This window comes from Gallinula chloropus (genome assembly GCF_964237585.1).
Source record: "Gallinula chloropus genome assembly, chromosome: 1".
Taxonomy (NCBI): Eukaryota; Metazoa; Chordata; class Aves; order Gruiformes; family Rallidae; genus Gallinula; species Gallinula chloropus.
In genome coordinates this window covers 30,913,338-30,940,604 of record NC_140085.1, presented here as the reverse complement: position 1 = coordinate 30,940,604, position 27,267 = coordinate 30,913,338, and the positions used below count along the sequence as shown (strand labels likewise).

At 45.5% G+C, this 27,267-nt stretch overlaps 1 protein-coding gene across 1 annotated transcript in view; it reads left to right on the top strand.

The window, feature by feature from the left end:
• Positions 1 to 293: 293 nt before the first annotated feature.
• The window catches only part of MSRB3 (methionine sulfoxide reductase B3), a gene marked incomplete at its 5' end in the record, with an annotated part of 85,454 nt that continues 58,480 nt past the window's right edge, over positions 294 to 27,267 (top strand). Inside the window, 3 exon segments of the mRNA XM_084268625.1 lie at positions 294 to 386; positions 389 to 505; positions 20,157 to 20,283. Coding sequence (XP_084124751.1) covers positions 294 to 386; positions 389 to 505; positions 20,157 to 20,283 — 337 coding nt within the window.

Below are 27,267 nucleotides of genomic sequence, written 5' to 3'. Positions count from 1 at the left end.
CGCAGGTAGGTCAGGGCCGCGGCCGGGAAAGGGGCGCCCCGCTCTGCCCCCGCAGAACAGCAGGGACGTTACTGTAAAACGGCGGAAAGCTGCTGGGTTGGCCCCACCGCCGCGCACCCTTCAAATCTCACAGGACAGCGCGCTCCGGGCGTGCTGCGGGGACGGGACGGGGGTCCCGGCCCTCCCCGCCAGCTGCCTGGCCGCAGGCCGCCCGTCTGCAGCGGCGCCGGGGTCGGCCGCCTCCCCGCGCTGCCGTGCCCTGCCGGGCGGGCGGCGGGTGTCTCCCCGGCTCTATGTTCATATTTGGTGTTGGCCGCCGGTGCCCAGGAATTTCCCGTCATGCTCCCCGGGCGGCGGGCCCGTCACTGCGATCCCGGGGGGCGGGCGGGGGGGGGGGAAGCCGGGGCCGCTCGTTCCCTCGGGCCTCTCCTCATGCGCGCTGCGCCGCCGCCACCGCTGCTCTCCGCGCTCTGCCTGGCGCTGGCGGCCGCCGCAGGAGCCGCAGGTAGGAGCCGCGCCGCCGCGGCCGGCAGCTACCCCTCCGCCTCTCCCCCTCCTGCCGCTGCGCCGCGGGGGAGGGCGGGCCGGGGGCTGCGGCGGGGGGCGAGGGGAGGAGCGGCCTCCGCGGCGCGGGGGGCCGGGCCGCACATCACCTGCCGGGGCTGTGTCGGAGGGCGAGGAGCGGTCCCCCACTGAGGGAGACCCCTCCTCCGGGCCCTGCCGGCGGTGGAGAGAGCGGGCGGGGGGGGGGGGGGGGGGGGGAGCTGGGGTCGGTGGTCGGCGCTCAGGTGGAGCCCCGTTGCGCGGGACGAGCCCCTGACGGGCTTTGCCCTCCTTTCATTCCCGGCCGTGCCTCCGTGGCGTCCCTGTGGCCGCCGCAGCGCCCGACCCCCCGGGCACGGCGCGGAGAGCCCAGGCTCCGGTTGTCCTTTGCTGGCGCTGCCGCTTCTGACTCAGAAGCGAGGTAAATAGTTTCTGGGATGTGCAGCGGGATAGTTGGCGTGGTGGAGCGGTGCCTGACCGAGTGCCTAAATAGTTCCGTTCTCCGGCGGCTGCCTGCTCGGTGAATTGTGCTTCGTTGGTCAAAAAAGGAGCTCAAACTTGCCAGCGGCTGTGTGCGCGTTGCTGTGTTTCTCTGGGGCGGCGCGGAGGTTGGTTCGGCGTTACGCTACCGGCGGACGCGCTGGCCGCGAAGGGTAATGTCTTTCTCCGTGCCCCGCTCCGAGCTCGTGGAGCTGTGCTTGCTGCGCCCTGATATTCCGGGAAATAGAAATGAGACTCAATTAAGCTTCCTGTAGCGTTTGACAGCTCTGCAGCAAATGCTGGCTCTCCTGCCGGAGCTGGGATCCCAGTCATCCTCCCCTCGCACGGAGGCTGCCTGCAGGCGCGGTAATCCTAAGTGAGGATAACCGTGCCCTGAAACCACCAAATCTAACGATGGGTGTCGACAGAGAGGGGCAGATGCCTACTGTTACCTAGCAGTAAACGTCGTGCCTCTCGGAGACTCCTGATCTCAAACACGGCATTTAGGAAAGTGCAGAGCTGTACGTTACATGCACGGTGCTTTTAGTTCTTTTAAGCTTCCCGTTGTTGCTCTTAACACGTTTCTGAAACTGCTCTCTCCAAAGAGGTGTCAGAACGTGGCACCTGCAGCAGGCAGATACTTTGCCTTACTGGTACGGCTTGTTTGTGGTAAGCGGTCTGTAAACGGACGGGCCAGCTCCACTGCCGCGGTAGCCCAGTGCCGGTCACCTGAATGTGGCGTTTGGTGCTCAGATTTTGTCCTGTTTGCGTTCCTGCCCTGGCCGAATTGACAGAAGCGCTTGCCGTCTTGTTTGCTGATGATTCCCAACTTTCTGTTGCGCTGCTGCGTGCCTTCGCAGTTCGTCATGACTCCTCGGCTGCCAAATTTGGTTGGTAACAGTGCCCTTTAAGTCTGATTCTGGAAGTAGTTTCCATGTGGCTTGTCATCTTAATCAGACGCTTGCTCATTGTTTCTAAAAGAATCGCCTGCCTTGCTGCAGACATGGCTTATTTTAGAACAGTATTTTTATTTTATCTTTTAGAATTTATGTAGGGAATTGAGTATGGTGAATAACATAACCAGAGTTACTAAATACTCATGGAATTTCAGGATGAAATAAGATTTTTTTTTTAATAAAGTTTTGTGTTGGTTTCTTAAAACCACTAAAGTTAACAGTTAAGCCATATGTAGTTCAATCCAGAATGTGGTTGGTTGGTCCTTTTCCTGTCTGATGTTCCTTGGATCTTCATTATATGCATTTGAAAAGATCTTTTTGGTCAGGGAAAAAGAAAATATATGTTTTTTTCCCCAAAAAAATCACAAGCATTAAAAATAGCGCCTTTGTATATGGGGTAGTGTTTCTATATTTGGTAGCAAAGCCATATAAAGCAGTTGATCCTAGACAAAAATAAAATCTTTTGACTGAATGACCTTGTTATTTTTCCAAGTGGTGGTTATACACTCTCACAGGGATTTGGTTAATACAGGTTTTTATGTTTGTGCATACCATAAGAATTCCTTACAGCTGTTTGATATGGGAAACTTGCACATGAGGAAGACAGTTGGTCCTTTGCCCTGATATTTTTTAAGGTATGGGAGGATCTTGTTTACCTACTCACATTTTGTCAGCCTTGTAAATTGATACTTGCTTCTATATTGTTGGCAATCCAGCTTATTTACTACATTAAAAGACTAGAAAATTAAATTTCCTTTACAGGTAGATTGCTAAAGGATCCTTTGTTATTAATTTTACAAGTGGGGGGAGTCGGAGGAAGAAGGGGCAGAGCAGAGATCACTCTGTTAAGGATTTAATCTTCTCAGCCAGAAGGTTAAGAAGTCTGCCTGTCTGCATCTGACTGGCATCGCTACAAGCCTGCGATGCAGTAAAGCCATCTAATTTTGAGATGGCTCTCTGGAGCTGCATAATTCAAGTGAGTGTGTCCTCATTACAAAGCGATACCTAAGCTACATGCAACATTTTATTAGTCAGGGATAGGGAGTATGCCCCTCTATTCTTCTTCTGTTATCAAGAAAAGCTGTAGTTTCGGCAGCTTCCAGGCTATGAAATTAAGCTTGTGGAGTCTTTAGCTGATAGGAAAGTGGGATAAACTGTCACCCTAATTATAGCTTTGTCTAGCCCTTACTTATTTAAGGCATCCTTTTGCCAAAAGACCCCCATAAACATGGACACAGATATTCCTGGTGTATTTATGACAGTGTGTTTAGGAATTACTGTACAATAGCGTCAGATATGGATTTTAGCTTTCCATGAGTAGCTCTGAAATTGGTATGCTTGTTTTGGAACAGAAGCCAAGGCTAGATAGAATAGGGCGTTTCTTGCTCTGGAATAATTGTGTCCATACATGGAGTTATTTAGAGGCTACTTTTTCGACAAAACACAAAGGTCCTTAAACCAGAATAATTATAACAACAACAAAAAAACCCTCAACAAACCTTGCCGGTTTTGAGGGTGTTCTTATTTTTTTAGTGTTTTATGAAGTAGGAAGTGGCTACCGGTTAACTTTCCACTCCCTCACTCTTTTAACTTCTGTAAGATTGTGTGTTTTCAGATACTTCTTTGGCCTCAGAAGCATCTTAGGTTCTCAATAGACTACTAATAAGTACTCGCTAAAAAAAAGAATCGAAGTCATTGTCCATGGAAATCTGTGACTATGTGACCACCTAGCAGTGTTTTAAAAAAATTTCCAACCAAGCACCTAAAGGAAAAAAGGGAATACATATTCCATCAGTAACTTCTACCAAAAGATGAAGAATGTCATTCTGAGTTTTAAGTGGGATTTTTGTGTCCTTAATCTTCAAAGATGGTGATCCTTATGTAGGTAGAAAATTCTTTGGGAACATCATTTATGATGAGGTAATTGGGAATTTGTAATATATCTGCTTAGCCTCGGCTTTCTTGTTCTCATTTAGCAACCTCAATTCCAATGGCATTATCTGGAAACCACATAATCGAGTAACTGGTACTGGGAATAAAGAGGCTTTTTTCTGTAAGGACTTTAAGACCTGAGGAACTGAAACGCTACTAGCCAAAAACAGGCAAGAACAACGCTCAAACTTATTAGGTGGTAACACAGCTTTGCTGTCTTCAGAGTTAAATTATAGTTTAGTATTGTTTTGTAACATGATTAATAGTATAAATACTTCTTCATTTAGGGTCAGCAGTGGAAGTGATCTTTGCAGTAACTTTTGCATTTAAATACGGTTCAGCTTTTGAGCGTTGTGCAGACAAAGTCTACGGATGGGACATCTGCAGAGCTCCCAGTCCGCTCTTCCCTTTCAGCAGCATTCAAACATCAGGATTAATGATTGATTTGAAATGTGGGCAGCAGTTTAGCCAGACGTACACAGTGTGCTAATCTGTTGTTTTGTTGGAAAGTGCTGCCGCATCCACGAAATCTAAAAGCAATGTCGTGCGTGGCATTTGGAAGTGTTTTCCCAGGGGTCTCTTTAACTCTGTGTTCTTCCAAACAGGGACAACGCCTTTGCGTTTCACCTGATGGAAAACAAATCCCTACTACCAGGGAGTAACAATAGGGCTGATGGAAAGTAGCTGCCAAATGCCACCGCTTTCACTCCGGCGACACAATGAAAATGAGAAAAAAAATAAACTTAATATCAACAGAAAGAACCTTAGCAGCTTCCTGGGGAAGTGGTCCGTGCCAGCCCAGAAAATGTTCCGTCTGCCCAAGGGATTGCCCTGTTCTTGTGCCTCTCTGTTCCCCAGTGTGTGGTTCTCTGGGAAATCTGCAGGCAAGGCTGTGCCTCCAGCTGCACATGTGGAGAGAGAGCCTGGGTGATTTTATCCCAGGACATGTGCTGGGGTGAGGGCTGCACGATGTCCCTTTCAGCTCACGGGCAGGTGTTTGAACAGCGTGCTGAGCCGGGCCTTAGGTTTTGTGTGGCTGGTTCAAGAGCAAGCACTGGTTTGATGTAAAGTCACTCTATTTGCTCAGATGGGCTAAGAAAAAGGGTTCACTTTGTACAAGCAAGCTTTGCCACCTGGGTCAGATTGTCATCATCCTGCTGCTGGGAGGAAGCTTGATACTGAATGTAAAACCAATGCAGATCTCTCCTTACATGTCCTGTTGACGAGCAGTCATGGCTTGCACCCAGTTTGAGTCAAGTTTGTACTAGTGGGTGATCCAGCAATGCATTTGGCCAGTCTCAGCGATGCTGAAACCAAAGCTTGCAGATCAGATCGGTTAGGCTGCTGCTCCTTCACACCAACGGCACTGTTGGTACCCATAGGACTGGTTGGTGGGGGAGAGGGGAGTGCAACAGCGACAGATGCATAGGCTGTCAGCTTGGGGGCAGGCAGAAGAGTTGAGGTGGATCAGTGTGAAGTTAAAGGAAATGCAGAAACTCTATAAAGTGATTTGTTTTTTCAGTAGCCTCAGCATCTCAGCTTTCTAATGACTGCAGGAAAATCAGTGCTGCCTGTCAGTACTGAACTGTACATTTAGGCTACTACTGTACATTTAGGTACTACTTCTATGTGCTTGCTTTTAAAAGCAAGTACACCTAAGGGATGTGATCTCTGCTGACATGGGTAGCAAATAAGTTGCTCACTCGGGAAGTGACCCAGCAGACAACTTCTGGTTTCCAGAACCTGGCATCACCCTGTGCAGAATCTCCAGGTGGCTTTGCTACTTGTCTCTGAACTTGAGAGAGGTGCTGAGCTGCACCACACTCTTTCAGGGGTTGTTGTACCATGCTGGAAAAGACTTTGCAAAATCGTCAGACTCTGCCTGAGAAGTCCTTTAAAATGTGAAATACAGGAGCTGTATGGGGGGAAACCAACCTTTTTCACTGCTCTGTTACATAGACATTATGGACTTATACATTTTAATGTAAAATAAGACAGTCAAGTAATAGCTGCAACAGTAATAAAGACAGTGTAATAGCTGAGTGATGCAATGCTATTTTAGACAAGATGCAGGTTTTCAGAGCTTTATCCTGTCTCTGCAGTCACTCTTGTAGACTAAACAAACCAAGTTCTAATTTTTTTATTTTTTTCCCGTGAATTTGGCTTTCTGAACCACTCTCTTTATTATTATTATTTTTATTTTTCCCCTGGACTCTCCACAGCTGTCTGTCCTGCATCTCAGACCAGGAGGTGTTGCAGCTGATACCTCACTGCTGCTGAGGAGAGCAGATCTCCTCCACAGCCACTGCTGATAGGTGCTATGCTTCTCTTCTTAATAAACTGCAGATTGTAATTTGCCTTTTATTTTTTTAATAGGATCACACTGTTGGCTCAATTTATCATCACTGTAACCTTGACATCCTTTTCTGCAGCACTGCTGCTGGCCTGGTATTCTTCCTTTTGGGTTTGTGCGTTTGAGGATTTCTTTTAAAGTCCAAGTGTGGTTCTTTGTACTTGGCTGTACTGAATTTCATCTCACTGATTCTGGACCATTTCTCCAATTTATTAAGACCATCTTGAGTTCTGCTCAGCTCTTTAGGGTGCTTCTTGCTCCTTGCAGGGTGGTGTGTCTGCAGTTCTAGTAAGACTACTTGCTGGGTTTTGACCCTAGTCAGTAGAAGTGCTGAACGAGTGTGTGTTTTCAAGAAGCTCTGAACCTACATTATAGGATCTTGATCCAGAAGGAAGGTGCTTTTCTGGTTTGCTCTGGCAGAAAGTATTTTGTATTTGAGATCTCTTGGATTTACTGCTTTCCTCCTGCCTGTAGAAAAGAAGGGAAGAAGAAAAGTACGTTGGTTGATGTGGTTAGATTTTGACGAGTCCATCTTGGTGGCTTCTTGCTTTCTAATTTTCTGTTGTGTATTTATGGATTGCTTAGTCATTTGGTTCAAAAGCTTTTTAGTGTTCACCAATCACTCTTTTCTCCCTTTCTCCCTTTTTAAAACAGGGTACAGTTGGCTTACGCCTGAGCTTTTGGAAAGGCAAAAGCCTTTCAAAATGCTCCAAGGTGCTTGTTCTTTTCTGAACTATTGCCCCAGCTTGTTTCCCAAACACTGTAGGATACATTTCCTAACCTGTCAGAGGAGGAAGAGCAGCCTCAGTTACAGACACAGAATAGCTCCACTGTCTGGGAATATAGGGACTCAACAGGCTCCTGTTTATCCAGCTAAAGCACCCAGAGTGAGTTCTTAAGAGTGAGAAAGCAAGCTTGATAGATTTTGATGAAGCTCTCTCTCTCAAAAAAAAAAAAAAAAAACAAAACCCAAAACCCCCCAAAATTCCCAAACAACCCCCGAAAACCAGCTTCATTGACAGGATAGTTCATTGCAAATGCAAGTGACTGTCTTGCTGCACTGATGCCCTGTGTGCAGAGGAAAATCTGTGCAACAGAGGCAGAATTGTTTAAGTCAGTCACTGCAGCTACTCTGTTAATTTTTTTTTTTAAATCCCTCCAATATGCTGCCATGGAAGGTCATCTGGGCAGTCAGCCTGTTTCCAAACTGGTAGTCTGTTACCTGTGTGACTTTCTGTGTATTTGGTTACGAATAGCAGAATCTGCAGATGGGCTTAATTGATGACAGCTTATGGTTTATTTATTTTCTTGTTTGTTTTGCCTAGCAACTACATGCAATTTCCAAACATCTAGATAAGATATCTGTGAATATCTATCTAAGTACACGCATAAATATAAAAGAACCAGAATCTTTCTGTATGTATGTACCATAACAATACTATACTAAACAAGTATATCAAAATTCAAACCAGTAATTATTGTTTCAAAAATCCTTAAGGTAGACAGACAGTTGGCACATCCTTTGTCATTGGTTCTGATAGGGAGTGCTGTAGGCTTGCATGCTCAGTGCTGAGGTGTGCTGAGGGGGACAGTCCTGTCCTGGGGACCGAGGGTGCCGTGAGGGCATGGCTGAGTTACTGGGGAATTTCTGATGTGCAGCCACACTGGTGTGAAATACCAGGTCCAAGAGGATAAAGAGGGACTCTTAATTTTTTAATGTTTTAATTGTAGGATTTCCTTTCTTGGAGCGTGAGCCCAAGTAGGACAGACACTGCATATTGGGGCAAGGCTCAGTGAAGCTCCTGAAAGCAGGCTGTTGTGTGCTGCTGCCTCTGCTGAAGGAAATGGCACAGATGTCACTTGTAAGAACAGATTATGCAAATAAAACATCCAAATTTAACTTAGAGTATTGATCTAGATGGGAGGCTGAACTACAAAACCTGGAGACTAGCAGAAGGCTGATGGAAGAGGGGAATAAACTTGGCAGCTGCATTGTTCCTCCCGTGATCCTCCAAACAAGACGCACTGAACTGAGTGGTGTGCCCACTCAGTGAGCCACAGGCACGGGCAGTGTCTGGAGGGGCTCTGTGGAGGACTGTGGGGCTGCTGCCAGGTCTGGCATCAGCAGGCAGCATCACCTCTACCCACAGGTGGCTCACGGGGTGAGTCTGGAGATAACCCCGATATAGTCTCTATTGCACACTCACTGTAACAGAGCCATCAGAGGTAAGTACCCCTTGCTGCACAGCAAGGGTTTGCATGGTTACTGTGGGCTGCAAGTCCAGCTGGCAGGTACAGGAGGAATATTTTTGTGTTTTGAATCGATTTAGGGTTGGGAAATGGGCGTTGAAAAAACTGTAGAATTTTAATATTTTTGATCAGTTAAAAGAGGTCGAGGAGGTACCTTCACATTCTGGACACTCGAGAGACAGAGAAGGGAAATAATCAAAGCAGGTTCAAAGTAATGTGTTTAACTGGAATTAGTACTTACTTTGTTTATGAATTGAAAAATAGCTTTAGAATGCCTAGAGGGGCAAATGCTTGTGCACCCTACATACGGTGTAAATATATTTAGCTAACTGAAAAGAAAAAATGCTACATTTGTGCATTTTTAAGCTGTGCTGGAATGGAAATCAGAATTCAGCTCATACAGAGTCCAGGTAACTTTTTTCATTGAAAAAAGTTTGCTCATTTTCTCTTGTAAGAAGGAAGGAGAATCCTGAATAAATGTTCTTATCCCTGTAATTACTTGAATACAAGTAGGTGTACCTATAATCCTGGTTATTAAATAGTGGTGGGAAATTTTGTGTAAAGGTGTGTATTTTTTGCTAATCAGCATATTTAACGATAGCCTAATCAAGTGAAGATTTGTTTTAAGAAAATGATAATGCCAGAAATTTAAATAAAACTTTATTAGATCAGTCCATCTGGGGCAGTGGTTTAAAATACACTAATCTTTGTATTTGAGTCAAATGTATTGCTGTCAGGACAGAAAGAGTTTTCTTTGCTCCCTCACTTTCCAGTCACTGACATTCAATATTAGCTCATCTGATTGTACTGTACGTTCAAAGGAGATTTAAAGTATAAATACTCTCCTTATTTCCTATAGTGTTTTCTCTCTGCTATTCATAAAAAGTACATCTCTGACTGGGGAAGATTTAGGAGTTTCCATTTTACTTGATGGAATTTCATTTTGGTATGGGCTAGATGTTATTTTAACTGTATTTTTTATCCATCTAGATAGAGGTTCTTTTGTTTTCGAATGGTTATTACAGTGTGTGAGCCATTCTTTGTATGGGTTTTGTGCAGTATTGGAATTTCTTCATGCTATAATTTTTTCCAACTATTTTTGGATAAAAGGAGGAGGTTTTCTTGTATATTCATAAGGCTGCTCCACATACCGTCATGACACAATCGATGTGATCAAAGGTACATTTTTAAAGGGGTCTTTTATTCTGTTGACATATGCAGACTTCGGTGTGCCGAGGATGTTATTTGAAGGATGTTGCTTGAAGGCTGAGGCTCAGTTAATTACTCATGAGCCGATGCAATACCTTCTTACGAAAGGGAGGTGGCTCCTCTCTGTGGTGATGAGCGGTATTGTTTTTTAAGAGAAAGCCACGTAGAAAATTTCCACGTAAGGGAGACTGCTGGGGAAAGATTGGCAGCTATGATGTCTTTAATTCGAAATGCTTTTCTAGTGTCAGGAATGCTAAAAAAAAGAAGCAACCAACCTGGATTGGTCTGAAGTGCAGTTATTCTAGCTAACAGAGTAACTATATTTTATAAACCCCATGCTTTACTTGAAAGATTTTGACAAAATATGAGACTGTACTCTGGTCTGATTCACAGTCTGATCTACAAATTGTATTTTCCCATGTAGTGAATTATAAAAATACAGGGAGATAATTCGGCTTTCAAATGATTTGTGCTGAAGAATTCAATGCTGAGCACGACACAGGCTGATGTCTGGGTAGGACGTGAGTCTGTGGGTGCCTTTTGCACTGGAAATTTACTTTTCTGTTAGGGTCCAAGGCTTTTATAGGCACATCATGAGAATATGCAAGTAGATAGATATTAGCACCAACAACTTCTTCAGTTAAAAGTGTTCTAAATATCTTGAAAATCTGCTGCCTATAGATTTACTGATTATTTATTGGTAATTTCCTATATACACTGTAATAAGCCCCTGGCATCTGATCCTGCCTTGAGGATGCCTTAGTTTGCTGTTCTGGCAGGGAGAGTTGTGACTTTGGGGTTTATTAATTCCTTGATACAGATTTTACTCGGAGAGCTCATTAAACCACAGGCCAAACCCATGGCTGAAACCCCAACTGTGTTTATCTCTGTGCTGTGCAGACAGGAGCGCCCGCTCAGCAAACCACTGCCAGGCTGGCTTCCACCCCTCTCATTGCAGGGACAGGGGAGTGAGACAGTGCTCTTGTTGAAGGAGTGTACTTCTTTGATGTTTAAGGTTGGAAGTACTGTTAAGTCTTACTGGTTCTTAGCTGGAGGCTTTTTGCTTGGTTTTTGTGACTCTACCTTAGTATCAAGTATCTATTGTGTGTTGTCACCCAGGCAAACAAGCATTGTAAGCTGAGGAAGAAATCCTCTGAGTTAGGAGCACTGTGTAACATAATTCAAAAGAACTCCAATGCCAAGTGATGTATTTGTTTAATCTTTTAAATTCATCATCTTTTTTTTTTTTATTTGAGAAATAAAAACTAGTAAATGGTTTCAGAAATGCAGAATAGATATTTCCTTTTGAAGGGCTTCTGTTCACTGGTAAAAAAGAAAGATGTATTTTACCTTCTTGTAATGATACATGGGATTTGTCCTGAATTAAAAATAGAGCAGAAAGTTTGCTAGCTCTGCTGTGTCAGTAAGCTTGGGTTGACCTTGTCTGGAGGCCAGGTGCCCAACAAAACTGCTCTATCACTGCTCTCCTCAGCTGGACAGGGGAGAGAAAATGCAACAAAAGGCTGTGGGTCAAGATCAGGACAGGGACAGATTGTTCAGCCATTCCTGTTATGGTCAAAATAGATTCAACTTGGGAAAATTAATTTAATTTATTACCAATCAAATCAGAGTTAAGTAATGAGAAATAAACCTGTTTTAGAAACACCTCCCCTCACCCCTTCTTTCTTCCTGGGCTTAACTTCACTCTTGATTTCCCCCTCTCCTCTTCCCCCAAGCAGCATAGGAGGACAGGGAGTGGGGGCTGTGGTCAGTACGTCACACATTTCTGCTGCTCCTTCCTCCTCAGGAAGAAGACTCCTCACAATCTTCCCCTGCTCCAGTGTGGAGTCCCTCCCACCAGCTGCAGTTCTTCATGAACTGCTCCAGCATGGGCCCCTTCCATGGGCTGCAGTCATTGAAGACCAGACTGCTCTGGTGTGGGTCCCCCATGGGGTCACAAGCCCTGCCAGCAAACCTGCTCTAGTGTGGACTCCTCTCTCCATGGGGCCACAGGTCCTGCCAGGAGCCTGTTTTAGTGTTGGGCTTCCCATGGGGTCGCAGCTTCCTTTGGGTGCATCTCCCTGCTCTAGCATGGGGTCCTCCATGGGCTGCAGGTGGGTGTCTGCTCTACCATCAACCTCCATGGGCTGCAAGGGGACAGCCTGCCTCATCGTTGTCTTCTCTGTGGGCTGCAGGGGAATCTCTGCTCCAGCACCTGGAGTGCCTCCTCCTCCTTCTTTGACCATGGTGTCTGCAGGGTTCCTCTCACATCTTCTCTCTCCTCTCTCTGGCTACAGTTGCCCTTGTTGGGGTTCCCCTCCTCCTGATTAACCATGTTATCCGTGAAGCACTGGCACTGGTGGGCTTGGCCTTGCCCAGCACCAGGTCTGTCTTGTAGCTGGCTGTCATTGCCTGTACTGGACATGGATCTGTCATTGCCTGTACTGGACATGGATCTTCCTGGAGAAGCCTCTCCAGTTACCAAAACCTTGCCATGCAAACCCAGTACTCAAGGCAAATGTTGGTTGAGAGGGAGAGCATGCCTACTCAAATCAACCTGGTAGTAAAAATAGGTATCGTGTCTTCAGTGCTAGGGTACCTCTTGGGTAGCTCCTCTGTCCATAGCAGTGACTCACAAGTTTTTAAACTTTGGTTTTCTTTGTAGTACTGAAAATGAATTCTTTATTGGTGAGCAACGCAAAAAGCTTCCGGGCTTGCCAGTAGGAATTGTTAAATTAAAAGGTTATTTCCAGAACACTTGTATCTCGTCATCTGAGCACCAGAAGCAATTAAATCTTTACCACTGTGCTGAAGAGTACTGCCTGGAATGGAGAAGATTAGATATTTTTCAAGATGTTGAAAGGATCGTGATTCCCAGAAAAGACCCGTTTAAGAATAGTTTATGGCTGTTGTAGTTATAAACTCCCTGCCGTAAAAGGAACGGGCTCTGTGTTGGCAGGCTACCAAGGCAGGGAAAATGAAAGTGCAGCTCAGGGCTATTTTGGTGCATCAGTTCTGGGAGGAGCAGGAATGGGGGGGAGGGAATCCCAATTGACCTATATTTACTCTCCTTTGGGAAGTACTACCAGCCATAACTATTGGGAAACTGTCTGCAAACGACAGATGTGTGAGCAAGGCTCAGAGAGGTGCTGTTCCTGCCCTTAGCTGAGGATCCTCTTTCATCCCAGGCTCAGGGACTCCTCTCTTGTCTACTGTGTCTCTTCCTCTACAGCGTCTCTTCCTTTCCTTGGGGTCTCTCTCCACTTTTTCTTATCTCTTTGCAGTTCTGCTTTTCTGCAGCAATGAAATCTCCTTCCACTTTACACCCCTCATTAAACACCAAGCCAGAGTCCCTTGAGCAAGGACCCTTTACATTTTGTATTACTTAAAGGAAAATGAATTAATTCCCTCCCCTCCTGTACTACTCAGTGTAGCACTGATATCCTTCATTCACACTGGACAAGGCCATGTCCTTTGGCTGTTCAGAGGGGACCTGTACCACTGCCCTGGATGTGTAATAGTGTTAAGTAGTAAAATAAGGACGGAGAATTGAGTCTCACAGTTCTCTTCTCCATGGGAGCAGTTGTGGAACAGGGAGGCATTAATGCACTTTTCCCCTTCTCACTTTTCAGGAGGGTATAACCTTCAAAACCCCCTTTGTTTTCATTGTCCTCTCAGTTCTCAGACCTTTCTAATTTGCGCCCCCCCTCTCCCCGGACACACCTCTGGGCTTTTGTTACACCAGCACAGGAGTCTTTTTGTTACCAAACTGGTTTTTCGCTAGCTGGAGAGGGGAGCGATGCAGTGGCCAGTTCAGGATACAAAATGAAGTATTCCTGTAAGGGATTGTGAGCTTCCATCTGTGGCAGCTGATGCTAGCGAGAATTTTAGCTCAATTTGGTAATTAAATGAAAATTAAGTATAGCTCTTTGTTCTTTGCTCAGATGCAATGTTTTTCTCTTGTAAATATAAACCACTTTTCTATTCTGGATATCTGTTCCAATATAAATACGAACTTCAGACATATGGAGCGCTACCTCCTTTCTTAGCTTTCTCCAGCAATTGAAATAATTGAAATTATCCTGAATTCTCTGCAAGGGTTTCAGAGTCTGCTTTATTTTCCAATATTTTAATGGTTATTTTATTGGAAAGGTAATTGTTTTATATGCACAATAATCTAAAATCTATTGTGGGCATCTCCTCTTTCTCAGATGAAGGAGCAAAGTCTGGGTAATAAAACTCAGACTGAAGGCTGCACTCCTAAACAGATCTCTGATTCACCTCACTGGGAAACTTACATGCAGCCTAAGGAGGGAGTATGGAGGGTGGTTAGTCCCTAAGGCTTTGGTCGTCCCTGTGTGTCACAGACTGGGACTTGGGATGAGCAGGTGGGGATGTGCATTCCTGCTATAGGGAGAGCAGTGCTTCCCTGCTGTCTGATCCTGTCTCACGGTCTTTTCCGGCTTTCTGCTGTTTCTTCGTCTTCCCCCCCCTCCCCCCAACTCCAGCTGTTAAAATGATGACTACAGAAGTTATTACTATTGAAGCTTCCCAGCCGGAATATGAAAAAAGTACATCAATAACATTAATAACTTGGGCCCTGTTACCCCTGTCCATGTGTTGCTGTGGGAAAGGCTTAAAACCAAAATCCAGTGTAAGAGAATATGTAAAACCCAAGACAGCAAAAAGGTTTTGAACTTCATTTTTTAGGCCCCTTTCTTATAGCTGTGCTAACTTCAAGTTTAAAGCTTGACGTTTCCTGGTTTTCCACTCAAATATTACGAGGTATGGCAGTAATTGCCTCCTTTATCAAGGCACAATGTAAACTTCCTAAGAGTAGCCTGGATTGCCATTCAGTTTGCACATTCCAGCTCAAACAGCCATGGAGAACATGCTTTAATTGAGGGTGTTAAAAGTGAAAAGGGAATTCAGGTCTAATACTTCTCATTTCTGTGGCTGTAATTGAGAAGCTGGTACTGTGTGTGTGTATGGAGGTGTATGCAGACAGCCATGCAAGTTAAATGCTGCAGTCCCTCTGTAGACCTGTAAGGCTAACACAATTAGTTACTTTTAAAATGCCTTATGCCTCTTCAGTAAGCCTTTGAAAAGCTTATAATTATCTTTATGATGTTTTCCTGCATATTGCTGGCTGTTAATGATTAAAGTATTTACTCTCACCAGACAATGAGCTTTTGCGAGGTATTTTAACAGTAAAAGGTGAACTGCTGAAGGCAGGTTGTTTGCATTATCAGTGGATATACAAGCACATGAAAACATCCAGCTCCTAAAATCTCTATTTAAAGGTGAATTTCCAAAGGTTTTGTCAGTTACCTTTGTAATTTTGTGCTGAATGCTTTGACTGCAGTACAGTGCATTGAAGCATGCAGCTGTCTGAAAAACTCTTTCTAAAGCACAAATGCATATTGAGAGAGTGTGTGGTTTTTGTGGGCTGGAGGCTGCCACCGCGTTGTTGTAGCAGACTGTTGGGAGGCCAGGACAGAAAGGGTGGTTCAGCAGGTAGTGAGGTGTATGTGTGTGAGGAAAACACTAGGTGCACTGCAGTGGGTGCTAGTTTAGAGATCTTCTTGGACCCGAAGGGGGAACTGTGACTCTTGCCTTCTCCTTTCTCCTATAAATAACTGGCAGTCCTCATCCCCCTGCTGAAAACCTTTCCTGTGCTCCAGTCTCCTGCCACAGCCGGCAGCTCGGTAATGGTTGGTGGCTCAGACCCTATTAAACATCTCCTTATAAGCTATTAAACATTGCCTTTACCCCCCCCCACACACCCCTTCTGCCTTAGCAGGCACCGTGACAAACCTAAGCCATTTACCGCAAACAGTAAAGTCCATAAAAACCACCAAGTGCAAACGCAGGGAGCTGGGGAGACCAAAGGCTTTGGTATTCCAGAGAACATGCTGAGGTAAAACGATGATGAAGTAAATAGCTGTTCAGGCACAGAAATCCATTATAGACTGAAATACTTGCTCGCACCGTTCCCTCAGGGCTGCACTTCTTCCTCCTGCACAGCCTGGTGGTTCCTCTCTGCTGGCTGGCCAGCCTGACTGGCAGCAGCTCAAGGGGAGCAAAAAACCCAAATAAAACAAAAAATGAAAATGCTGAGGCTGGAATCAACATGTGTATTAGATATTCCACTAAGCTTCCTCAGTGAAACATTTTTGTTACAGTTTATTCATTTATTTATACATAAATCAAATAAAACCTTTGCAAAACAACTGTTTGAACTTACTGCTGGATGGGAGAAACTTAACAAAACAAATAGTGATTAAAATTAAACTGTTAAAGTAACACTTGAGCTTAGAAGACTCACAGGCCTTTACTGTCTTCTGACATCTGGTTGTTTGGGTTTCTCCAGGATGGCAGTATTTTTGCTCTTTTGCTTTTTCCAGTGACATAGAAACTCCTGACATAAGAGCCTGGCTCCCTGGCTAGTGTGTACCTATCTCTAATTGTTTCCTGCCCTCAAAATGGGGCTGGAGAGTTGGGGGTGGGGGAGGGAAATTGAGGGAAAAAGTAGAAGCCTCAAACTATTAAGATCTCATTACTGGGGCAAGAAGAAAAAGAAAAAAAGATTCCCTTAAGAATTTGTGTTATTTTTTAATTTACTTGTAAAGGGCTAAAACTTTACAATAATTTTTTTGTGAGCGCTGGGGTTCTCATTAATTTTAGGAATTCTGGACCTGAGTTGTCAGGAAAAACACTGAATACGGAAAAACTTAAGCCAGTAGTGTTATCAGCTCCTGAGAGTCTTGGTGCTTCCCTGAAAGCAAGATGTGATATTATCAGAATTTAATCTTTCTTCGCCAAAGAAATTTCCCTAGTTGCAGACTGAGGTTGAGAAAACGTAACCTGAGTATGTACAAAGTTCTTAATTTCCGAAGGACAAATTTGACAGGCCCCCTACGTTACTTTTTAACAAATCCTCTTTATTTTGGGGCTGTGCTTTCTGAACATTTGCAATTGACAATCTAGAAGCTCTTGAAAGCTGGCAGTACTTCAATGTATGTCTATATTAGGGTATCAGTACCTAAAGGTAAAGCTTCCCTGGCATTACAGAGTGTATCATCCTAGCAGAAGGCCCCCAGTGACATGGTTGCTGCTATTTTTGTATAATCTGTTCATCTTAAAAGAGTCACACAGTGGAAAGGTTCGTGCTGGCTCATGCTGTGGCTAGGTTAAAGAGTAAAGTGTGGTGAAGAGGCTCCAAGAGTTCTGGTAGTGATGAGGGACAACTGTGGAGGAGCCAGCAATGTCCTGGGTGTTGCTGGCAGCGCAGCAAGCAGCATGTGTTTAAAAAACCCCCAGCAAACCAAACAACACCTCCCCCCCAGAAAACCAACCAACAAAACTAAGAAGTAATGTATGAAAGCATCATGCCCTCCCCTAGCTGGTGAGTTTTGCTCTGACCGCTTCATGGAGTGTCTGTCCTGCCAGACAAGTGCTGCAATAAGGATATGGGGGTGCTGTGCTGCAGTACCCGCCGTGGCTCATGGCTGCAGTACTCCTGCAGCATGGGCACATTAGCAGGGTGCTGTGCCCAGGCTGTTTGGCCTTTGCAAGGTGTGCCCGCATGGCCATGTTCCCCTGGGGCTGAGGCCCTACCGTGGGGCCTTTGCTTAACCTGGAAAGATCCAGCCATGCACAGCATGGGAGTTTAAACCACCTGTGATGGTATTTCCAGGATGGTGTTTTCTTCCCGTGTTTCTTGTCGTGCTCTGGCTGTTCCTCTGATAAATCTGAGACACAGACCCAGTTCCTGAACGTGCCGTGGCCCGTCTGGCATCTTAACCTGTCATTCTCCCACAGCCACTTCTCTGTGCCAGTGGAGAGGGGGTGAGACACCTCCAAACCGAGTTGTGTTAATTGCAATGAGTTTGTCTCTGCTCTGGGCTGGTTCTTTACGTGCAGTTGTTGCCGTGGTCTGTCAGCTCCCTGCTGCAGGGATTTAGTTTGTCTGCGTACGCTACCTAGCACCAGGAGGTCCTGTCCTACCCGAGACTACTGGGCCTTGCTGTAACGTACAGAGTAAATAAAAATAGCGATCAAAATGTCAGCAAGAGAAGAATAAATATGTTAACTGCAATAAAGTACTTTCATGAACACTCAGTTATATTTTATTGGGCTTTCAGGACTTATATATCCTCCAGGTCTTTATGAATACTTGAGGCTAAATAACAACTTTTCGGTGCACACTGAAATATGTGACGTTTTCAAGAGGTCGGGATCTATTTTATAATCCTCGGGGCTTTTAGATAATTTCCTTTAAGCTGTTTGCACTTGAGGGAGTCTCGGTTGTGACGGAGGAGAGAGGGCAGTGTGGCGTTGGTGTGGGCGGTCAGTCCTGGACCCTCGAGGGGCCAAAGGGCCTGCGCAAGGTGGCACGGCGCGTCCCTTCGCCTTGACGCCAGGCTCCTCGGGTCCCCGTGCCTGCCTGTGCTGGGCGCCTTAACGGAGAGGGACGGGTCTGTCCGTGCGCCCCGCGGCACGCTGCTCTCCGAGGTGTCTGTCGGCACTCCGGGTATGAAAGACCCGCTCCGGAAGGTCACACTGCTGAGGCTTTCGGCGGAGCCAAGCCCTCGAGCGCTGCCCCGGTGCGAGGGCGGCCGGGACAGCCTCCCGCCGTCAAACGGCGATGCTGGGCCGAGGCCGCCAGGTGGCGCCGCGGTGCGCGGACGAGGGACGGGGGGAGCTGTGCCGGCCGGCAGGGGGCGCCCGGCGCTGCTGCTGGCAGAGCGCGGCTTTGTTCCTCGGCCGGGCAAAGGCGCCTCCGCCTTCGGGCTGCGGGCACAGGCAGTGGGCTGCGGGCTCCGCCGCCGGGCTGCGGGCACCGAGAGTGGGCTACAGGAGTGGGCGACGGGCACCGCCGCCGGGCTGCGGGCCCCGGCAGTGGGCTGCGGGCTCCGCCGCCGGGCTACGGGCACGGGCAGTGGGCTGCGGGCACCGACGCCGGGCTGCGGGCACCGGCAGTGGGCTACAGGAGTGGGCGACGGGCACCCCCGCCGACTGCGGGCCCCGGCAGCGCGCTGCAGGCTGCGGGCGGGTGCCGGCGGCGCGCCTGTCCCGCCGGCAGCAGGGAAACGGGCTGCGCGCAGCCCTCCGGTGTTTGGTTATCCGGCAGCCGGCTCTGCAGCCATGCGTGACATGCTGCGCTTGCTGCTGCGTAGTGGCCGTCTCGGGCTGCCCGCCGAGCAGCGTCAACCTTCGCCGCTTCCCCCGCCCTGCCCAGCGCACGGAGGTGTTCGGGTGTCTCGGGGAGTTCAGTGTGGAGAGGTCCGAGTTGAGGCGCGCTCACGCAAGCCCCTTTGCATCGGATGCACTCCAGGGTGGTTTGGTGCTACGTCTGGCTGGGTACCCGTGTGCTTGTTCTTCAGCGTGAGACCGTGGGCAACTTGTTCCCGGTTGGGAGAATGCCCAGGACAACCCCCTGCTCTGGGCCATGGCAGGACCCTGTGGCCCGTGTGCTCCGACACCCCAGAAAGACAGAGGGGACGAGGGAGGAGGCCGGGAGTCGTGCCCTGCTGCTCAGTAGTTACCTGGGGCCCAATCCTGTTCCCACCGGAGTCAGTGAGAGCTTCGTTACGGACTCCGGTGGGGCTTGGCTCCCGTCCCTGGTGCCACATAATCTCCTGAAGTGAACTGTGGCTCTGAATGGCTGGGCTGCGAGGCAGCTGCGTTTCCTCTTTCCCATCGTCGGTAAACGAAACAATTAGTATTCATGCATTAAAGCCTTCTAAAATAAAATCTCGCGACTGCCATCCCCCTGCTCACTATATTTAAACTGTCCGGAAGATTGTTTAAATATATCTCATGGACAGTTTACAATGCGAATTATTTCCTGCCTTAAAGAGGGAAAAAAAAAGAGAAGTTGTGGGTTTAAGATATCTGGCGAGTTTATTACAATGAAATGTCACGTCCCTCAAACAAGTCATCAAAAGAACAATTTTTAGCAATGACTGGTTTCCAGCATTCACCAGTCAGAAATGTTGCGGGGTTGTTTTAAATAAATAGAAAAAGCCTGCGCCTTTGATCTGCCCGGCATTCCTGGGTATTTAGAGCAGGATTCCTGCTGTCTATCTGAGGTCCTGAGGTTGCCCCTTAGTACCTCTGCACTTGTGACCACATAGGTTGCTACCCTAGGTTGCTCTCAGTTGGATATCTGAAGCAGCCTCAGCGAATACTTGGTAGCATAGGAAGTTACTGAATACTATGTAATATGTATCAACATTTTTGGGGGTGATGGTGTCAGAAGTGGGCTAAACATACTAAGCAAAGTGCATTTAGAATTGTGCTCCCATGTGGTGATCTCATACAATTGTAAGCATCGTTTTTCTGTGAATGTATCTTAACATTTTTGATGCTTTAATTTGTTCTCATCTTTTTTTTTTCTTTTTTTTTTTTTTTTCTTCCCTACTCAGCTCTTGCCCCTGTTCTTTGCCTCTGGTTTTGTTGGTGAGGATATCACAGTGATGTCTGCATTCAACCTGCTGCATTTGGTGACAAAGAGCCAGCCAGTGGCCCTGCGAGCCTGTGGGCTTCCCTCAGGTTGAATGGGTGCTGCTTGTTGTGTCATGCGTAATGAAGGCCCTTGTAGGAGCGGGTGTCTCTGCTGCAGGAAACATGTGCTGTGGGATGCTCTGGTTTGTTTTAATTTTCCTTTGAACCAGAAGTTTGTTTGCTTTTTTTTGGGGGGGTAAGAGTTTGGGTGAGGGGGTTCATAGATTTTAGGATTCTTGGAAATGCTCTCCAACTTCTGTCTGCAACATATTATAATTTTATAATATTTTCCTAATTCTTTGCACAAACAATGGAATTAAATTGAAAAATCAAATTTGTTTAATGGTATTTGTAATTGTTTTAAAAAGATGCATGGCAGAAGTTATCATATGGATTGCTGCTAAATCACAGGACGTAAAATATTTTCCAAGTTCTTTAGCAGTGTACTGTACTTACATTCAATGTGTCCCATTTTAAATTTTTCTTACAAAAATACATGTTGCACTGAAAACTATGTACAAAATATGTGCAGGACTGAAAATGTTATTCTTTCATTCCTCTTACAGCATATTCTTTAGTTATGTGACACTTCTTTAGAGAAATAAATGCAATTTAATGCCCAGATGCAGTTGCACTTTTCACATGATATCTAGTTTCTGCTATTAGGTCTGTGAAGGGTGCTGTAAGACCCCCAAGTCCATGAATTGGTCATATCATGAAAACTGGAACCTAATTATTTTGTCTTTCACTTCAACAGCAAAGGTATCTGTAATGTCTGCGTAACAATGTCACTGTGCATGGGTATGTAGGAGAAAATAAGAGCTGCAGTGAGTTAATTTTCAATGGTTTTAGGAATTTTCTTGAGACCCAAATAAAAAAGATGCAACCCTGGCTGATCAGTATTTGAAGCATCAAAAAGACCCAGTTTGGGTGTTTGTACTGTACTCACAACTGGCTTGTAAGGGCACAAAGCATTACAAGCACTTTTTCCCAGGGCCGGGCTTAACAAGCATATGGAGGTGATGTTTTAAAGACTTTTTTCAGTGATAAGACATCGGTTTTCAAGCTGATGGATTTTTTCTAAAGCTGATTACACTTTATTTGAACTAAATCTGAGTCCAATTTTTGCAGCATTTGTGTTCTGTTTCCCCCCACGTGTGCACAAAACTCCCATTAACCTAGATAGGAGCTGCAAACACATATTGAGGAAGAGAGAGAATAGCCCACATTGTGTCAGGCTGACCTTGGTTTCCTGTTATATTTGCTGTTGAGCCAGATTTAAAATCCTAAAAATACAGGGTAAGCAAATTTCCTTAGCCCTCATTATGCACCTTTTGGTGTGCACTCATATTGCTGGTATCTACCTTAAAAAGGAGGGGGAGCACTCAGTCTTCCAGGGTTTTTTTGGTGTTTTGTGGTTTGGGTTTTTTCCAGTTTTGTTTCTGCTCTGAAAAGGAGATCTCAAAGTTGGTCAGCTAGAAACACAGCCCCTGGGAGTTTTTCCTATCACATACCTGTTCGTGAAGCATTAGGTTAGCTATTGTGTCAGATTGTTTTTCTGGCACAATCCAGTAGTCACATTTTGGAATAAAAAACCTCATAACACTACTGTTTACTCCTGTCCTTTTGATCCATAACTGTGCAAACATTGATAGATTGAGTTCCACTGACTGGCTACGTTTTTTAAAATATATATAAAAAATAAACCCAAATTCATCTGCTAACAGTGGAATAATATACAATCACATAGCTCACATATTTTGAGAGTAATCTAAATTCCCCAGATGCTTATAAATTAACGTAGGCTTGCTTTGCCTTTGGTTCAGTTTTTTGTGTGTGGTGTATTGAGGGGGTTGCAAGTAAGTGGTATAGCATGTATCAAATTAAACATGGGAACGAGACCTAGAGCCAACATCTGCTTCAGTGCCACAATGCACTGTGACTTTAAATTCTCAATATATAGAAAACGCCTGGAGTTCTCATGACTTTTTTTTAATGATATAACACTTTGAGTCTGTACTTTTCCCACCACCTAGCTGTGTGCAAATTGCAGCCCTGTAACTGTACCACCACGCTATGTGCCTGCTGAGTCTGGAATAGTGTGGAGTTTGGTGTCCTGGTTGGATGGCAAATTCCATACAGAGGGAGACTTTCCAGCCTTGGTGCCCCTGCCCGCTCGGCGTAAGGGAGCAGCATAATGGCAGAGCTGTAAATGGGGCTTTCAAACACAATTTTAAACTCCCTCCAGTTAAATCATAGACATGCAGACTGATTTGGGTTGGAAGGGACAATCTCCATCAGACCAGGTTGCCCAAAGCCCCATCCAGCCTGACCTTGAACAGTGCCAGGGAGGGGGCAGCCACAGCTGCTCTGGGCAGCCTGTGCCAGGGCCTCACCGCCCTCACAGGAAAGAATTTCTTCCTAGTGTCTAAGCTAAATCTCCCCTCCTTCAGCTTGAGGCCACTGCCCCTTGTCCTGTCACTGCCTGCCCTTATAACCAGTCCTTCCCCAGCTTTCAGAATTTGCAGGATAAGGACTTGAATGAAAATACCCTTTCAATTTCTGGGCTTGGAATGTTACCTCCGCCCTTCCTCTGAGGACCATAGTGATACAATGCAATATTTACTTTGTATTTAATATAAATACATAGTTGTAGATGAGAAATAACCGATTCCCCCCCCTAAAAAAAATAAGTTCAATGACTGCAGTAAGACTAGTGAGTATCTTAGCCTAGGGCTGCCCTGTCTCCCCTTTGCAACACTCTTCTGTGAGCATGTGCGAGTTACGCTGCATCAGTTGTGCTAGTGAAGTGGGTTTATTTGCTCCTTTTATACATTAAGCACCTGGAGCGCGGATCTATTCCTCCAAATTGTATTTTTAAAATATTATTTTGTCTGAAGCTGGGACTAAACGTTTCAATGTGTGCAAACCTAGCGCAGGGTCTGCCCGCCCCGTTTCCCATGGCCCAGGCAGCGGCTGAGCGGGCGCTCCCAGCAGATGGCACTCAGCATATGCTGTTTCCCACGCCTAGCACTGTATGGAAAGTTTCCCGTTTAGGAGTCAACCAGACATAAAATACACCCTCAGACCTTTTACGAACATTTACAAGCATTTTAAAGAAATAAGCGTGGGCACTGGGGGGAAAAAAAATCGCATGAATCCGTGCCAGTGGGCAAACTGCCTTTGCCTTGGTGCGAGGTTTCTTCATTCCCAGTAATGACCACAGCTCCGCTGTGTCTGGAGGTGATGCAGAAGTGTCACTCCTTGAGACCACTTTATTAGAGTTGAATGCTCTAAATTTTCTTGGAGATGCAGGATGCGCTCAGTACCTGCCAGGATTTAGTTAAAATTAAATCTTGGGAAAAAAAACCCACACCCAACCCCCCCAAAAAAACCTTTTAAAGTAAAAACTACTTCAGCTGGTTTAGTGTGTGCCAGAGGGTAACTGATACAAGTAATGATTATGCAGATTCCATGTACATATGTTTTCTGTAGCAGACCACCAAGCTGTACTGTAAAAAGCTTGTTTTGCTTTGCTGTGTCTTTTAATTATGACAGGTTCTCATTTCTTAAAGAATCCTCTGTTTCTTTAACACTTTGAATGTTGTGCTGCTTACATCACTTTTTTTGCATGAGACAGTTTGGCTTTTCCTCTCCTGTAGATCAAAGAAAATTATGGTGCTTGTAAAATTAAGTAAAAGTAACGATGAAGAAATTACAGGGCTAGACTTAGTATTTTTTCTCTGAATGAAATAATAAAGTCCTAGATAATAATAAATTGTTGTGAAGTGTTTAATTACTAAAATAACTACCAGTAGTAAACCATAGTTTTCTAGGATTAGATTAAACTACAATACATCTGTATGAAGATGGTGTTGGGCATATGGTGTAAGTCTTTGTTAAGTAAATGTCTATAGTACAGTTTCTCATAGCCTGTTTTATGAAATCTTCATTAATTCTGAGTTTCAGTATAATGGCTTTCCATAAAATTGAAATGAATAGTCAGTGAACAAAAGATTACCAAGTCTCAAAATTGAATGTTTAGTAGTAAGCTGTTAGCATAAAGGATTACTTTTAGGAGCAGATCTTGCAAACAGTCACATACATGAGTTATTCATATGCATTTGTCCCTCTGAACTCTCAAACTGCTTATGTCAGTGAAATTATCTCTGTGTGTAGTGTTTGCCAGATCTGGCTTTAACAGTGAAAAGTCTAGAAAAGACCTTAGTCTCTTGTGTTCTAAGTATGGTACTTGCTATCAAACTTTGTGTGACTTAAGTATGTCTGAATGTTTCAAATTTCTGTGCTTCTGTGCTGAGATACAATTTCCATAACGTATGTTGTAACTTTCCCTTAGCTTTCCATAACGTGTATCGTCAAAGATGTACTATTTCAGATGTCTCTCCACCTGGTCTGAAAGAAAATAAAAGTAAGACTGATATGTTGTATAGCAACACCCGCCAGTATGGCTATGGTTAAATGCCTGTCAATGTTTTCATTATAAATCCCTATTTTCTGGGGTTTATATCTTGAACGTGAAAATTTGCTCTGGGTTTAAATATGTCATACAAGGTCTCAGCTGGATGTATGTGTTTCTTGGAACTGGTTGGGAGGCAAAAATTTAAACTCATTTAAATGAAGCTAAATTATATTTTAAAAACCCCAAATACCCAGTTTGAACAAAAATAGATTTTTTAACTTAAAATACAGTCTTACAGATGACCTGGTTCCCTACCTCCCAGCAGTTCTGAGAAATTCGATAAATGCTTGAAAAGAGCCTTGAAAACAAGCACTATGTGAGCGCAAGTGTAAATAGCATGTGAAGCTGTTCATGTGTCATTATTATATAAATGTCTGTGTGTCTGTCTGTCCTAGTCATATGACAGTAGAATGTTGCATTATCATAGCAGAGCATAACATTATCCTGGTTTTGGAATGGCTTGAAAATGGGTTTTAAAAATCACCTTTGTATAGCTGGCTTAATAGTAGTACATTCGATGTTGTGTTTGCTTAAAAATTGTCCTGTATTGACAGATGTTTATTTCTGCAGGAGCATTCAGTCCCTAATACCTTACTTAATACAGTTTAGCATGAAGTTTACCTGTAGACCTCTCATGTGGAGTAATACTGTTACTGTGCCTGATGCTTGCAAAACTTGGGATCCTAAAGCAGACCAGAAAGCCTTTGTTAATGTACCCTTTCTGTTTGCACCCTAGGGTTGGTCTCCTATGTTGTCCCCTTTCTTAACTCCTTGTTCTGGTGGAGTTTTGCACTCTCCCTCATTTGCTCACTAGATGGAAGGTGCTTGTCTCTGCCTGGTCCGGGTGGAGGCTTCACAGTGACTCTGTGGTGCTGAGTAGCACAGGGATGATGATAAGTTTCTTGTGCTCCCAGCTCCATGCACACAGCCAGTTCCTTAATGTGGTCCCTGACGGATCTCTTAAGGTCATTTGCTTTTCCCTTCCTACTCCCATAAAGGACCCACCACAAGCCATTGCTGCCTTTCTTGCTGGAATGTTTTAATTCTGGGAGCTCATAAATTTCCCGCGTTCCTTTCCTGTGCCCTCTGCAGCTCAGGCTTTCTGTGTTTTCTGCTGAAGTTGGGTATGGAAAAGATGAATTTTCAGCACTGACTGTGTTTCTGTGTTATAAAGGCTCACATGAAAAGCTACTTTCTTAGTTATTAGAGTCTCTGTGTATAACAGGAGGTTTGGGAAGTCCTTTAAGGAACGCCTCCACTTTTCCCCCTTCAGTTAAAGGGGAAAAACCCATGGCTTTGCCCTTGATGAAGCTTGCAGAGAAGAATGTGATGTAAAGATGGCACCAAAAAGGAGGGAGATTTTGGAAGGATGTTTCTAAGCTGGTAGAGGGCAAGCAAGAAGAGGTGCCAGATGGAAATGTGGATCCTAAAGTCACTAAGAGTGTGTTTGGAAGTGATGAAGGAGTTATCTAGGAGGTCACTTAGGTGATGTGCGAGCTTGGAATTTGATGCGACATTTAATGGGTGTAGGGAGTGTGGATTGGGAGTCAGGCACCAGAGATACGGTCGTTACCATAATTTAGCTGGTAGGTCAACCCCAGGTTGCTACAGCACAGACTTCTGTTTGGGAGGAAACAAGGAGTAGAGAGAAAGTGTATGCCAGAGATGGCTACAAAGCAGAAAATGTTCTTAGCTACAAGCTAACCATGTCTCACTCACGATCTCTTTCAAAAGAAGCTGTGTTGGGAAGGGGTGCCTGGCTGGGGTACAAAGCTGCCCCCTGTTCCAGCCGGAGGAGAGGTTCTCATGGGGTGTTAGCTGCTGGCAGCGCAGGTCCGGTACTGTCAGCTTTGTGCACCTCAGGTAAGAACTCCCTGCTCAGCTCCCCGGCCCAGGTCAAGGAGTCCCAAAGATGACATAGCAGGGGAAGGGCTTGATCGACTACTCATGGAGCTCTTTTATAGGGCTTGACCCCATCTTCCGGACCCATAAAGCAGGGCTGAATTTACAGAAACATAAGGATGTCTGGGAGGCCCTCAAGGGGAAGAAGTTGGCAGCTACTAACCTTTTTGGCCGTGTCTCTGCCTTTTGTCCTGAAGCAGGTTGAGAGGAGAGGATGCCACAGTGTTTTCCATGGTGGCCACAGCAGAATAACAGCTGGAGCACAGCATGTTCCAGCTCTTCCTGTCCTCATGCTGGGTACGTCCCACAGTGCTTGGAGGTGGGGGATGAGTGGCCATGGAGCAGGCTGTGTCTGCTTGCATCTCAGCTGAAAGGGTTCCTGTGCAGTTGGACACACAACAAATTTTGCAAGGGTTTAGATCTGGGCTGCTGTGGGGAACTGAAGGAGAAAAGAAACATCCCTTGCCTCAAACCCACTCCTTTCCTCCACCCCCATCCCAAGTATAGATTGCAGCACCTTGATTCTTGAAACTAAGTGCTCATTTCACAGGCCACACATCACTATTGTGGAGGAAGCAGCAGGAGGATTTAGCAACAGCCTGAATGCCACAATAAGCTACACACCACTGCGGTAACCGGGCAAATGCTGA